General features: G+C 42.8%; 1 protein-coding gene across 1 annotated transcript in view; it reads right to left on the reverse strand.

The window, feature by feature from the left end:
- Window positions 1-9297: 9297 nt before the first annotated feature.
- Window positions 9298-16885, reverse strand: part of LOC145406461 (single-stranded DNA-binding protein 3-like) — a 349906-nt gene continuing 342318 nt past the window's right edge. The window contains exon 16 of the mRNA XM_080277616.1: window positions 9298-11584. Within this exon, the coding sequence (XP_080133742.1) occupies window positions 11474-11584 (111 nt within the window). The 3' untranslated portion in view covers window positions 9298-11473. The remainder of the gene's footprint in view (window positions 11585-16885) is intronic.

Here is a 16885-nt window from a genome sequence, read left to right on the forward strand (position 1 = left end):
TAGACTGGGGGTCTGTAGCTATGTGAGGTGGCCCCCGCCACCGTGGGGAGGTGCGGGGGCGGGCCTAAAAATCCATCTGCTGAGGAGTGGGTTCGTCGTGGTTGTCGTCGTCCGTTCCTGGGTAGAGTGTTGGCGGTGTGTCATCTTCCGGGGCGTCGTCGTCTAGGGAGGAGACTTTCTTGCACCCTTGGTGAAAGTTTCTGCGCCTGCTAGCCTTAAGCTGTTCTCTTAAGTCGTGCAGGGGGCAGGTGCGACTGCAGGCCGTGAACTCCCAAGGATTAATAGTAATGAGATTGCCTTGTTCCTTGGGGTTGGGGCATTTTTTCTGCGGGTAAGCCTTGGGCACAGTAGGAGTTGGCTCTGTAGTTGGCTGGTGAGGCGGCAGCTTAGGTTTGGGTGGAGGGTTGTGGTTCGTCGGGAATCTTGTCACCACGTGGAGTGGTTGTGGTATGGGACGGGCGGCAAGGAGACGTCTGACGAGTTGCAGGTCGTTTTCCATGTCCCCTGAGGGATCATAGATTGAGAAGTGCTCCCTGACTGTGCTAGGGAGAATCCTCAGCAGGGCATTAAATGTATGTATATCTCGGGCATTTGTAGGTGCCTCGGGATAAGTGGCGCTGACGAGGCGCCGAGCCTGGACAAATGTGTCGTCCAGGTTCCCGTCGTAGGTGAGGGCGTCGAGTTGAGAGAGGGCGACAACTCTGCCTATTGATGGCGTGAGAGTCTGTCTCACTATTTTGTGAGAATTGATCCCATGACAGTTCTGGGACGATTTTTGGTGCGACAGTGGCAATTATTTTTCCCAGGTTAGGCAATGTGACTGCAATTTTTTCTCTGTCTGAGTTGAACCCTATGTCTAGGAGGGGTTTGACCATATCTAAATATACTTCTATGTCGCATTGGTCCGGGTTGAATCTCAGTAATTGGATGTGCGGTTTGGCTGCCATTGTGCAAGTTTCCTTTTTATCGTTCCTCCGTGCTTTTACTCGGATCCAGAACCACCGCTTGCCACCAGTGTTATGCTGGTGTTTTTAAGGCGACTTCTCGTCGTAAAAACACTAGCGACTGAAGCGGGGTCCTCTTTCTAGACCGGAAGTAAAGCACCAACAAAGGAACAGGACAAAAAAAAACAGGCAGTATACCTTAACACATCTTTTACCTTAATCCTAACCGTAACAATACAGCGCAGAGTGATATTTGAGATACAGGGGAACAGAGACACAGAGTTAATATTTAGCACCACAAAATAGAGTTACACTCAGCACACACTACAATGTTCATACGGGGAGATCTGGAATTATATATGGTATTGTTTATGTGTCACTTTAAGGCAGGACATATATAGAATGGTTCACAAAGGGAACAAACAAGATTGGGAGTCTGTAGGGAAAATATTACTATAATGAGGTAGGGTGCGGATAGCGGCACTTGACACAGTCACCTTGTCACGGCAACACTCACACTCTTCCTTTTGACGGGCCCGCGCACCCTTACCTCAGGTGTTCACAGAAAGTTCTCTTATATGGGGGGACTTGGATAATTACAATAAAGTTCATTCTCTGCCCTGCCAACACTGAGTTCTTGAAGACTATTATCAACTACACTGTTATTCACTTAGTCACTGTTCACTGTTCTTTTTCCCGACTTGTTCTTGACACAGTAACGTTCACTCTGGGTCACACTCGTAGGTGGGGTGCAGGGAGGCTTTCCCGTCTGGGGACCTCGACCTGATAGGTGGCCCTCGTGTTGGGGCCGCGTCGGTGTGGTGCAGGGAGGCCCTCTGGTCTTGGGGGCCTTAACCTGATAGGTGGCCCTCGGGACTGGGACCAAACAGCCAGAGTAGTCGGGCTTGTCGTTTTTGGCTCCGTGGAGTGAGGGAGCCCGGATCGCCTTCGTCAGGAGCTGGAGAGTCTGGCCTGGGTGTCCTGGGACTGCGGGCACCAAGGGGGGAGAAGCGCCGGCAGGACTGGGCTGCGGCAACTTCTCCTTCGGGACTCGGGCAGGAACAAGGAACTCCCGGGCGTGGGTGGTAAGTCCGATATCGGGCCTTGCCACCACTCTAGTGTCTCCTCCGGGGCTATATTCCCGTGTGGTGACGAAGGGCTTCCACAAGGGAAAGAGGCTGGAGAAGGACTCACGTCACTCGTGTCCTCTCTAGTACGTCCTGAGGCCGGAGCCTTGGGTCGCCTTACCCTGGTATGTACTTTGGCTGTAGTCGTGAACTTGCCCGGCGTACGAGGAACAACTGAAGGGCGTACAAGGCCGCTCCTTCCCCGCCACGTATAAAGACCGTCGGCGCGGTGTTGCTCCCGTAGTAGGGGACAAGCCGGAGTGAGGGGCACAGAGGCCACACTCTCTCCAGTACAAACTGAAACTACCTTCAGGGGCTTCTCTACCCTGGTACGTGCCCCGGCCGGAGCCGAGTTCCTACCCGTTTTACTGAGAGCAACTGAAGGGCGCACAAGGCCGCTCCTCCCCCCCACGTATAAAGACCGTCGGCGCGGTGTTGCTCCCGTAATAGGGAAGAGCTACTACGTACGGTAGCAGGGGCTCTTTACCCTGGTCCGTACTCTGGCCGTAGCCGGAAGCTGATCTGTCCGATCAGAAACAACTGAAGGGCGTAGGCCAGAGCCTTGGGTCGCCTTACCCTTTGTACACTTTGTTAGGCCGTAGCCTTGGGCCTCCTGCCCTAGAGGGTGTAACAAAGCCGTCAATACTGTGTTACCTGGGACTATCTTGTTCAGTCCCACCCCTATTCTGACGACCATTGCTCCGCCCGCAATGTAGTTGCCTTTCCCTGGTCACCTGGGGTTGGGGCAATTGCGGGGAACAAGGGCCCAGGATGGTGATGTCCTGGTGACCCTCTTGATCGGGGTCACTAACCCCACCGTTGTGTCCTCCTGGGGTGGTGGTGCGGTGGCGGCCCAGTGGTGGGGTGGGGAGTTGGTGAGGTGGGAGGTCCGGCGGCGGGCACGGCGGGCAAATTAATTTTACTAATAAAAAGAAGTTTTAACTTACCCTTTTGCAGAAAAGAATTCTATCTATTTATCCATCAGTCTATCAATAGACAGAATCCCATAAGGGGTGGCCACAAACAAGTTGCATCCAAATCACCCTGTCCCCTGCCATTTTGCTGTCATCCTGCCAACTTACACTCTCCTCTCTCATATACCTTTCTACCCCATCCCTACATCTCCAAGAAATTTATGGAAATTAACTTCATTGGTTCTGGCCCCACAATTGTACTCTCACTTTTGGGGGACTGGATCAACAGTTTAAACTGCTTCTGCTGCTGTACTCCAGGTCATGAACCAGGTAACCCTCTTCTTGCATATTTCTCATAATACTGAGCCAACATTCTTAACCATCAATTTTTGACCATGTGAATACGAATTTCTCATTATCAACCATTTCTAACCAGGAATTTCAGTCTGTGTGAATATGATGTACCATATTTCAAGCAACATTTTACACTACAGTACTGTACACCAAGCTCTCGTTTTTTGACCGATCAAACAACCCTGACACAGACAGAGGGCTGGTACTACAATCCCAGACAGATCATTTTTTCATACTAAACAGTCTAGACCAACATACCCATATCCCACACCAAGCCCTCTTCCTCCCATAATCTCAGACATCACCTTCTGCTCCCCAAACCTCGCCCCCATTAAATCATGGAGAGTGGTCAAAACCCTAGGTTCTGATCACCTCCCAATCATCATCACTACCAAAACCTGAATCACCCCAGCTGGCCACAAACACACATACACTAATTATAAGAGAGCCAACTGGGAGGCCTTTGTAACTGAAACAGAACAACATCTCGAAACACTAAACAGTACACCCAACACAAACATCAACACTGCTGTGCACACTTTCGATACAATTATACAAAACGCAGACAAAAGACACATCCCTAGAGGCAACAGAAAGAGAGACAACCCCAACTTCACACCAGAAATTCAAGGCCTCATCAGACAACGGGACACACTGCTACACTCCCCAACACCCCATACACAAGACACCATACAACAAATACAAGAACTCAACACTGAGATAAACACTAATATATCAGAACAGCAAACACTAAACTGGAAAAATTACCTCCAAACACTTGACCACAAAACAAACATCAGCAAACTCTACAAAACACTAAACAGCATCACACTTTTCAACAGCAACACCACACAATCACACGCTGCCATCACAACAACAGACACCATACCCTCAAACAAACAACAAGCAAACACTCTCATCAATCACTTTTCACAAGTCAGCCATCTAAACCCCCATCCCGAAGACCGACGTATCATCCGACGCAAGAGACAGTTTCCCACAGACCCAGACTACGCACCTTTCACTAACAACCAGACGAAGCACATCATTAACAAACTCAAGCACTCATCTGCCTGTGGACCAGACAACATAAGCAACATTCACCTTAAACACCTAGGACCACAAGGCATACAAGCACTCACCAACATATCAAACTACAGCTACTCACACAACATAATACCCAACATCTGGAAGCATGGCAATATCATCACTATCCCTAAACCCAACAAAGACCCCACGTTACCCTCCTCACATCGCCCCATCACACTCCCCTGCACCCCCTCTAAAGTCACTGAACGACTGGTACCACAACTAGTCACACCTCGCATTCCCCTAGCCCAGTCACAACATGGTTTTAGGCCACTATACTCCACAAACACCCTTCTTACAGACCTTACACAGAGAGTTTTCGATGGCATAAATTCAGCTAGGCCACCACACAGAACACTCCTAATCACACTAGACATTAGCAAAGCTTTTGATGCCATCCCTCGCCACAAACAAAATACTCAACACAAACATGCACAATAACACAAAAAGATGGCTGGCAAACTACTTAGCAGGCAGATGTGCACACGTAACATTTGCCGGTCAATCTTCTAACATCAGAAACTTCACAAAACGGCGTCCCCCAAGGATCTGTTTTGTCCCCTACACTCTTTAACCTATACATGCACGACATACCCACACCCCACACACCACAGATACACATAGCTTCCTATGTAGATGATCTAACACATGCACGCACCAAAACGCAAACACAGCTGCACACATCATTCAACCTTACCTCAACACACTACACGAATGGTTTACCACAAACTGGCTCAAAATAGCCCCAGCCAAATCTACAGTGACTCCTCTTCTCACAAACTGGACAGCAGAACACAGTCACATCCCACACCTCACCGTAAACAACACTCCCCCTACCACACACTCACACACACACACACCCAAAATCCTTGGGGTAACATACAATACATCAATGTCATTTAAACAAATCACAAACGTTAAAAATAAAATAACACCAAGACTCAATGCTGTGAAGTCACTTACCCATACAACATTTGGACACAACAAAGAAACTACCACCACAGTATACAAACAATACATACGTTCAGTGATGAATTATGCAAGCCCTGCCTGGGCTTCTAACCTCACCAAAACACACTACAACACTCTACAGACCATACAGAAAAAGGCCCTAAATAGGGCCTAAGTAGGAAATAAAAAATTTCGATGATTTGAATGGCTACTGAATGGAAATATGGGTTAAATCACTGAGGATTAACAAATCTGTTTATTTATTTATTTATTTTTTTTTTAATAAGACCCAGATTCAGAAACTTATGGTCATCTCCCTGTGGTACCTGCTTTCTGTTGCAGGAAGTAGACTCTTCCCATTTCTTTTGTTCTTGCAAATCCAACACTGAGAAGGGGTCATTGTATAACATTTTATTGCACAGCAGATTACTGTTAGGCTAAGAAAGTGGGGTAGGCCCGGTAGGGAGTGCGGTTGATGTGAGATAGTGGATGAAAGATGGTAGGTCTAACCAGGGGCTGTGATCTGAACAGTACAATCTCTGCATCATTAGGACTACTACCTTATGCACCAAAATTCTGAGTTATAGGCGATCTGACTAACAAGCTCCTCTGCCTCCTACTTGCATTAGGGAAACAAGTGAAAGCTTGCCATACTTGTGGTACTGTACTATTATGGAAGGAGGGGGCAATATTCCAGTCAGTTTCTCATTGTCAGGCAGGAGCAACAGCATGGAATACAGGTGATCATGGGGTTGGGCTATCCCCAAGTGAGACAAGGTTAGAGTTGAGAATCCCCCAGTGTTTGAAGAAAATGCGGTAAGATGACAAAGTTGAGGCAGTTTTGTGTCCTGCCTTTTGTAACATTTCAGCAGCAGGGTAGTGTGCTGACGATTTGCAGTAAGCCATTAGGACAGTGAATAGGAGTCAGTGAGTGGTACTATTCTGCATGCTGTAAGGCAAGCATAGAGGAAAGATGGGAACCGATGAGGCTAGCTGTTGTCTGACTCTTGGCTGTTCCTGCTGCTACTTTTATCTTCCTCTTTCTGTCATGTGCTGGTCTACTGGTATTCTTGCAGAAGGCATCATATCAGTGGGAAGAGGATGCAAATAAATGGAGGAACATTGCACAAAGGTATAATATGGTAAGAACAGTATTTCTCACAGAAAAGAACCATCCACCATTCTTTCCATTCTTTTAAGGTGAGGGTTACCAGCCTTCCTCATACTGAGTGGCATCAAGTGAACAATAAACCCCAACCATCCCTTGACTGATGACTTTTTAAGTTTACAGGCCCAATCCAGATGGAGCTCTTAACCCACTAAACCACCAAGCATCACTGGGTTATATGGTTACTACCCAGTGTAGTAATTGGTTTCCTGGGCTACAGGAAACCATTAGGTTTGTCACTTGGTGTTGAGTCACCTAAGGAAGAAGTAGGCAGCACTACAGGTCAACTCATAACTGTCTTCACTACAGGTAAACTCACAACTGTCTTCCTCTGTATTTCCTACTGCCCATGACCTCCAGTCTTTTAAACATGTGCCCAGGCACCTCAAAATGAATGGATCTTGAATTTGGATCTCTCTTATTTTTTCATTTTTTCTTGGAAAGAACGATCTTGCGGGTTTCTGGCCTTTGGTTCCATCTTCCTTACTTTAAAAAAAAAAAAGTGAATGATGGTTGCCACAACCTACCACTCCAACCTAATGCATTAAGCTGACCTGGGGAAAAAAATGGGTCTAAGGCAGCTTGAGCCAGGTCAATTTATTGGGCACTGTTATGTTGAAGGTATTATAGCTGACCCTACACACACTACCTGTAAAGTAGTATACCATTCACATATACCACATGGAGCCATCATATGTATCGTGATGTCCATTTTTTTTTTCTCTCTCTCTCTCCCCATTAAGCTGCCTGCACATCACTAAAGAATCACACAATCAAGGCCCAAGAGTCAGTGCTAAGTGGAAGGTTAACAAACATCCAGCTCCCGTTAACATATGCCTCACACTTTTCAGTAAAACGAGCATGAGGTGACTGACTAATTCACAAATTCATTCTTGTTTATTCACATCCACTGGAACCTCTGGGAACTTAATGGCTATGTGTACACTAAGAATCTGTGCCTGGAGTCAGATGCATAAAAAAAACAAAAAAATGTTACATTACATCCATGATGGTCATTTCAGGTACAGCTTCATAAAACTCAGATACAATGAAAGCAATTGGGGGCCGAATGCTAGTCGCCTGCCAAAATATGTTGTTGGATAAGGTAGAAATTACCTGCCAAATAAATATGAAGAAAATTTGCAAAATCCTATGGTCTATGGAATTCAGTCATCATGCTCCACGAAGAGCCGGTCCATATTGCAAAACACATGGAGACTGGCACTCAGCTGTCACTGATCAAATCCACACCAAAAGTACTGTAATAGGCTTCTGCACATACACATAGTTGCTACTTCCTGAAGGTTTAGTGAAAATTTGTCCACAACTTTCAGTGATATGTTGGGAACACACACACATGCATGCACGCATGTACACACACACACATATTGGCAAAATTATTATCGCTCTACCTTGCTAAAGGCAGGTGATAACTAGGCCCAATCTGGTTCAGCAAAGCCACTTCTGAAATCTCAGCAATGTCAGATTATTTCAGTCCAACTTCTTTCAATCCAGGACCTCTGAGAATGTCTGTGCACTGACATACAGTTTTGTTTTGTGAGATCCAAATAAAATAAGGTAATTCCTGCTGTATACAATTTGACTCCTCTGACTCTTTCAGGCCAACAAAGACTGATTCATTTGTTCATTTGTAAAAGTTCCAACATGCTTGCCTACCTCATCTCTAGCTGCCTCCCTATTCAGTCCTTTATCCCAGGGGTCACACTCTATGATCTCATTCCAAGTCTCTTTCAATCTGCCTCTCACAACTCTTCCCTCATCATTCACATCTCGCAAAGGCAACATCCAGTTGTCATCCTCTATCATCTCTACATGGCCAAACCAACTCAATCTGCCTCCTCTCACCACAACACCCAAACTCCTCTTCATTTCTAATCCTAACCTCCAAGGTCTGTCATTAACAGATCAATTACCATCCATCCATGCATCATCTAATCCTATGTTGCCCCATAAGAAGTATAGCAGCCTTGGGCTAGGCAAGTTTGCCCTAACATTTAAGATGAGAGTGATCAGCCTCACTCATCCCTGAGTGGCATTATGTGAGCAATAAACCCCAACCACCCTTTGGATAAAAACCTTCAATGGCTCAATCCGACTGGAGCACCGTAATTACCCATTAAACCATTAAGCACCAAAATTTGGCTATATGGTTACCACACTTCCATCTAATCATTAGCATCTCTGCACATATGATCCAAGTGAAAAAATGAAATCAATTCATGTGACCATTTCTGGAGCAAATTCCTAAGGGCGGTGAGGACAAATGATGGTGGATGGGAAAGGATGGAGTGATGGTTGAGATCCAGCAGGACAAACTGGGGTACACTCAATGAAAATAAGCATTTTAAGTTAGAAAACATGCAAAACTTACCTTCATAATATACTCTTCATCGTCCAATGCAAGCAAACCTCACTTAACCTGCTAACATTAACAGAAATTCTTAAAGGCTTCTTAACGGCACAATAAGTTAGGATGAAGGCTCCCCAGTTTTGCTGGCTACCAAATTCCATACATTCTTTGACTACATCAAGCCACTTGGATATGTTTAAGATAATACACAATTGCAAAACCGTACAGTACTTGTGCACGAGAATCACATACCAATTATGAATATTTGGTTCACAACATAACTTGTACCTATATATTTTGCAATACAGTGCACTGTACACTAACATCTGCTAGCTTTTATGCTAATTTGGGATAGTAATACCAATCTATATTGCTAGCAGTATATTTTGAGTGTATTAAGCACTTCAGTGTACAGTAATATGAAAATCTTAAGGGGTGTACGAATGTGTTCCTGTGTGGATCTATATTCCCTTATGACCAAGTCAGAAAATGGGAACTTCAACATCTTCTTCTGTAGCAGGTACATGTGAAAAGGATAATGTTAATGTTGAATGTCTTATTGCCTTAGCCATTTTATTGAAAATTGCTACACATAATATATTTCCTATGTTCTACTGTACAAGGGGTCTTGGTCAAAACAGACAAACTGGGCCAAGCAGCCACACCACCAGAGCAACACACACTCGGGTTTGTAAGTCAAAGATAGACTAATTCAACTGCAGCCACAACAGCTTGTTGAAAAAGATGAAGGACAATTGTTTAAATTTGAGGCTGAGATATTCTTATGCTTTGAAGTGTCATGGCTAACTACAGCAGGTGTAAGAGTCAATTCACTGAACTGCAAATTCATTCATTTAAATACAAGGTACAGTATCGCATGTATAAAATACTAAATATTCAATGTCTAGTTAATGAAGAAGTTGAAGGACAATTAATTACCCAGGATGGTTATAAGACCAGAATATTTTACTGGACGTCAATACCCAGAAGTGGTGGTCTGGTCTGGCGGTGGTGGTGCATCTTGGGCAATAATTATCAGTGATTTACAGTTGGCAATGGTTTAATGGACAATAATGAAGTAAATCATACTGCTAGACCAAAGGTTGTGGTGGTACTTCTCCTGGTGGTGGTGAGGTGGTGATAGTGAGGTGGTGGTGGTGGTGGTGGTGGTGGTGGTGAGGTGGTGGTAGTGGTGATTGTGGTGGTGATAGAGGTAATAATGGTGGTGTTGGGTCATGGAGAGAGGGGTGGGGGTGGCCACTGTGGTTAAAACAGTTTAACATAGGGAATCTAGAAGAAAGATAAAGTGATAGATTTGGACATGACAAATAATAAATTATTCCTACATCTACAACACTTGGATAGATCTGTACAGAAAAGAGACAGGTCATCACTTCCAGTCTTGGTAGGTAAGCTAACACAAAGTAGTCTGAATAAAAGACTTCCCAGCTGATATTACATGAGTTGGGCCTGAGGCCAGAGTAAAGTCTGAGTAATACTAGTGAGAACAGACACTGCTGTCTTTTGCACATGTGGAGGGCAGATCACATGCCAAGGGCCCAGAGGTCCCAGGCTGGGGGATTTGTACATGAGTGCCAGGCCCTAGTGAGTAGGTTCCAGCCGGTTCTGGGCCAACATCCGCCAAGGCTCTCCAGCCCTGCCCGGGGCACATCCTGGGTGGCAGCGGGGTATGGGGCTGTTGGGGCTGGGCTGGGGAGAGGGAGAAAGGGCTTCCTTGTCAAGAAAACCAGGGGCACTCCTACAAAACATCAGCCAGGAGACAGGCAGCATCAGTTGTCCCATTGAGGCTAGCGAACACTACCCGTGAGCAATGACGGTATATGAAAATATCTACATCTCCATCCTACCTTTGGCTGCCCACGTCTCCTGACACTGCTGCTCAGGTTATGGATCTTGGATCATAAATGATTGAAATGCAGAAAACATACTAAATAATATGAATGGTAATTTTGTTTCCTACAAGATTCACATAGAAAGCACAATGAATGACACAACGGACTTATCATCAAACAGCAGAAATCAGAGCCATCTTTTCACTTCTCATAATATGGTCTATGCAAGAAGTTAGACATTAAGTCAGTTTCTCTTAGTGGTCATCTTGTCTTTCCAGACTTCAATTTGAGGATATCACTAGTGTTTCTGATCACATGTCAAATTTCACTGTTTGTCACATGTCAAAATTTCACTGTAGGATAACACTCCTTTAAAGGAGTTCTGAGTTTTGATTCACTTGAGAATTACAGTATATTGAGGGCTGATATGCCAGTTCCTCATTCAGGCAGGACCGCTGTCCCATCGTCACTCCACCGCACACATTCACATCACATCAGAAATATTTGTGGCAAACTGTCACTGTGATCACACAGTCACCACAATTTTGCATTCACACATTGCCCTCATTACCAAGCTATGACAAGTTCTCAGCAGCTGGGGATGAGAGGGTGGTCAACCCCAGACTAATGCTATGTCATAATTTCTGTGGGGAACTGAGAAAGCTAGTTCATAGGGTAAAGTGGGGATGGGAAAGGGTCACGTCACGGCATAAAGTAGTCTGGATGATCTGGCGGAACGTCCTTTTCAAATCGCTTAGCTTCTTCTTGCATACTCTCCTTGATCTTTAAGATGGCTGCTGACTCATTCTGGTCCTGAAATGAGAGGTGCAAATCCTCAAAAAACATGCAAAAGTGGAATTCTCAACATATTACACTGAAAATTATACACATTATCAACTTACATGGTACAGTACTGATGTTTGAAATTTGATTTCAATACGAAACTAAAACTGAGAATACCATATTTCATAATATTAAACTTGGTTAGTCCTCACAATATAAAAAGAAAAGCTTAGAAGCCAGGCCCTTGACCAAGAGGCTCTACCATGTAGGTGTGGCTTTGTTTTGATCTGGAACATTAATTTCACTTTGTAATACATGTATAGCAAAAATTATAGCATGAATTTTAGGTGTGTAGCATGTGAAATCTACATATACGCATAAATTTACAGAGATACATTAGAGAACACTCAGTAAGGCAACCAATGGTGTGCTGAGAACCAATTCAAGTGGCTCAGATATGATGGGTCTTGTCAGGATCATCAGTTTTAAAAATGACTACAGTAGTTAATAAATGCCACTGTATGTATTCTTTTAATGGCTGCAATATTAACAAAGAAAAAAAAATGCATGGCAACTGTCGCATCATGACTAGACCCAGTTCATGTGGTAAGATCAACCATTGCCAGCAACACCCACTGGCTATAATACTTGGTTTCTTATTTACCAGAAAAAGAAAACCAGATGTATTTAATGACCAGCCAGGGGTTACAATAGGTGATCCTGCCATCTTTAAAGAGTGATGAAATATTACATCTACACATCTGATGGGCTGGACACCTGAGTGCCCTCCTCCCACCGGGCAGGGAACACCTACACTCACATTCACGCCAACAAACCAACAGATTTTCGGTTGAAAATTCTGAAGAGCAGCATGCAATTTGTGCTAAAGGTAAACAGTTGGGAGACTTCTACAACAAATAAGAGGTAAAATAAAAATAAACGGAAGTAATATTTCAAGAGCTGAAGATTACCAAACAGACAATACTAATATGCCAGTTGTAAGTGTTCCCTGCATGATAGTTAACATCTAGACAGCCTCCACCATCAGTGCGGGCACCAGCTGGGCCACCACACAGCTACACAGCCATGCACCAAGAGTCCTCAACCAGTGTCACAGTGTGTCCCAGTGTCCCCACCATGTCTCTAGGGCCAGCAGGAGTTTATCTGCTCTACTAAAAGTCAACATGTCCTTTTGCATCAGTGTCCACTACTAACAGCAAAATAAGATTCAGACAGAACTGTATCTTGGATTCACCATACAAATAACTCATCTTTCTCAAACAATAAAAGAATAAAACTTATTAACGGAGGTATTCCTACGTCATTAATTAATGACAATAATGAACGTTAATCTATTATTGGCGACCTTCCCTTCAGCATACTATCAAATGTAAAACTTAACTCATACTATAAACATTACACACTTTGTATTCTCCAATCTCTGTTACTATGTGTTTAGAGTAGCTCGCAATATTTGGCTCCCATAAGTCCAGCATAATAGCTACAGGATTATTTTCATGTTACTTCTATCCCTGAGTAGTAAAACAGAACATGTACGTACGTTAACTTTAAAAGCAGGAAGATTTTATGGCTATTCAGTAGGGCTGCTACAATTTTTTTAAATACTCATCTGCCACTTCACTTTTTAAAAACAGGCAACTCAATTACACAAATATACAGTGTGTGTGTGTGTGTGTAATTCACCGGGTCGGTCAGGATCACTTGATGGTCGTGATCGTCAGCTTTTACCCTCCCGGAAGGGAGCTGAGAGCTCATATAGTCCGATCTAAGGGCAAGGCTGTGACCTTCACACACGCACACACCCATCCCCTTGCTCTAGGGGGACAGTAACCACCCACTTCATCAGTGAAACTTTTCGCAACCTGAGCGAGGCGCGAACTCCCATCCACCAGTTGGCAAACGAGAGCGTTACCACTGCACCAGTGTGTGTGTGTGAGATATATATATATATATATATATATATATATATACACACACACACACACATATATATATGGTATCTATATTACAGTAATATATATATATATATATATACTGTATGTATATATTTAACCCATTGGAGCCCGGTGTCCCAAGTATTGGACAGAACTGAGGTTTTTCAAGTCTTTATAAAGTAGGGAACCCCCGGGTAGGGACCTATGAGCTTTGTGACTATGAGCCGATAGGCGGAGGGTGGTATGCTTAGTACCCTCCCAGTGCCGTGCCTCGCCCAGCACTCCTGGGATCCAAAGGGAGATATATATATATATATATATATATATATATATAGACAGATAGATAGATATAGATATAGATATATATATTACATACTGTATATATATATTTCTTTCATTCCCCGAACTGCATCTCTTTGGAATTCCCTTCCCCAGAGTTGTTTCCCCCTAAACTTCAACCTACAACTGCTCAAGTCCAACTGTTACAGATTTTTTATGAATGGAGGACACAAGTAATCCTGTGTATGGATTTTTTTTTTTCAATTCAATTGTTTTTCCATCTTCTCTTCTGTTAAATATTATATATATATATATATATATATATATATATATATATATATATATATATACTGTATATATATATACATATTTATATATATATTTATTATTATTATATAATATATACTGTATGTATTTACATTATATACGTATTATATATTTTACGTACATATATATTATCATATAATATATACATCCATCCATCATCCAATCCTACCTTGCCCCATGAGGAGCATAGAAGCCCAGGGCTAGGCATGTTGGTCCTGACATTTAAGATGAGAGTGACCAGCCTCACTCATCCCCGAGTGGCATTATGTGAGCAATAACCCCAACCACCCCTTGGATATAAAACCTTCACTGGCTCAATCCGATCGGAGTGCCACAATTAGCCACTAAACCACCAGGTGCCATAATTTGTTTATATGGTTACCACCCAGCAGAGTAAATGGTTTCCTGGTGTACAGGAAACCATTTGGCTTGTCACTCAGTGTAGTCACCCACAGGCAGAAGAAGAAGAAAGAATGAAAGAAAGAAAGACAAAAGAGGGAGTGTAAAGTCACCCGCAGGCAGAAGGACGAAAAAAGACTGAAGTAAAGAAAGACAGAAGAAGAAGGAAGGAAAGGGGGGAGGAGAGGAAAGGGCAGACACCCGAGAACAGCACTACATCCAGTGAGTTGATGGTAATATATATGTATGTATGTATATATATATATATATATATATATATATATATATATATATAATCTTTCATTCTTTGAACTGCATCTATTTGAAACTCGCTTCCCCAGAGTTTTTTCCCCCTACACAGCAACCTACAACTGCTCAAGTCCAACTGTTACAGATTTTTTATGAATGAAGGACACCAGTAATCTGGTGCAAGGATTATTTTTTTATTCATTTGTTTTTACATCCTCTGTTCTGTTATTTAAATATATTTATGGTCGAACATAATGCAACTTCTATACTGTACGGTACTGTTCCTTAAAAAATTAAGAGTATAAAAAAATACAGATCGAAAACTCTGAACATTATAAAATTACTTAAATAGTATCAATTCTTTCAATAACTGTTCAAGCCAGTGGTGGTGTACTGCCATGACTTGCAAGAGGATGGAATCTGCCAAAGAGGTGGATAGGTCATGAGATGCATGAGCGATGTTTCTGCATTAACAAACTTGAGTTGATAAGCCTTGTACAGTGTTATGATCTGACAAGAGCTAACAGATCATTCATCTGATGCATATCTGATCTTAATAAGCAGGAGTGAACTGTGTTTATGAAAATAGTTGACAATCCTTGCTGTGTACGAAATTAGACAAGGAAACATTTATGAACAAGAACCACCAGACTGGGTACCATGTTGGTACGGTATAAACACTAGACTAGGAATGGTAATGAGGAAAGCTTCCAGAATACAAAAAAGAATGCAGTGATAATATAACATGAAGCAAAGGCAAACTTAGGATCTAGAGACAGTATTTTAAGATTCCCTTTTAAAAATTATTAAAAAAGTTATATACAGTATACCATCCCCAATTTTACAGTGAAGGTCCAAAAGCACTAAAAGAAGCTAGTAACAAAAAAGAAACCAAAATTGACTAAGAAAAGGAGGTACTGCAGAATTATCATTACCTGTACATATATTATAAACTGAATAAAGACAGCTTTCACAAATACTGTATGCTTATATATGAAAATATGTCCAATATCCATGGATCCAGTGAAGGCAGTTGATGAAATTGGTCTGGACTAACTGTAGTTAAAATATGTGCTAAACAGGTTAACCATTGGAACATAATTTAAAAGCTCGGGGAAAAAAAATAAATTTGATGCGTATTATGTTCTTGTAGGGGGGCACTCACCATCCACTCACTCGATGTAATCCTGCTTTCGGTGTCTGCCCTTTCCTCCTCTGTCTGTCTTTCCTCTTTCTTTTGCCTAAGGGTGATTTTACACTCCCTCTTCTGTCTTTCTTTCCTTTTCCTTCTGCCTATGGGTGACTATCCAGAGTAACAAGCCAAACAGATTCCTGTACACCAGGAAACTATTTACTATGCTGGGTGGTAACCATATAACCAAATTATGGCACCTGGTGGTTTACTGGGTAATTAAGATGCTCCAATCAGACTGAGCCTGTGTAGGCTTATATCCAAAGGGTGATTGGGGTTTATTGCTCACAAAATGCCACTCACGGATGAGTGAGGCTAATCACTCTCATCTTAAATGTCAAGATCAAGCTGCCTTGCCCTGGGTTCCTATGCTCCTTTTGGGGCAACGTAGGATTGGATGATGGATGGAATAAGCAAGTTATATAAAAGTTAGGCAAAAACTACTCTCTAATGATCTCCTGAATGAGAGGAAAGAAAAAGTCCCAGCTATAAGGAGACCGAGACCAGTGGCAAATGAAAAAGAAAACTAGATATAGATTTATGAGAAGGTAACGAAACAAAGGAACGTAGGTCATTTTAATGATAAAGATAAAACTAATCTGTCCAGTATCCTTCTGAATGAAGAAGTTTCAAAATGAAAACAGCATAAACTGACACACAGATCTGCAAACTGATGGAGGAATACAAAAGTGGAGAACGCCTGATTGGAGAATGTTTTTAAAGCTAGAATGAAAGAGCACACGAGGTGTTTGCACTTGTCTTAAAATAATGCAGTGATGACAGATCATGGATGGAAGTTAATAGAGTCTGGTAAGTGAATCTAGTAAAGTATATGAAAATTATTTCAAAAATAAATACTGTACACAGAAAAATGACAGAGTTTGGTAGAGGCATATAGAAGAAATGAAGAATTAGGAACATTCAAGTACT

The sequence above is a fragment of the Coenobita brevimanus genome, chromosome 70 (genome assembly GCF_032717465.1).
Source record: "Coenobita brevimanus isolate Jiangsu-jjx chromosome 70, ASM3271746v2, whole genome shotgun sequence".
Classification (NCBI taxonomy): Eukaryota; Metazoa; Arthropoda; class Malacostraca; order Decapoda; family Coenobitidae; genus Coenobita; species Coenobita brevimanus.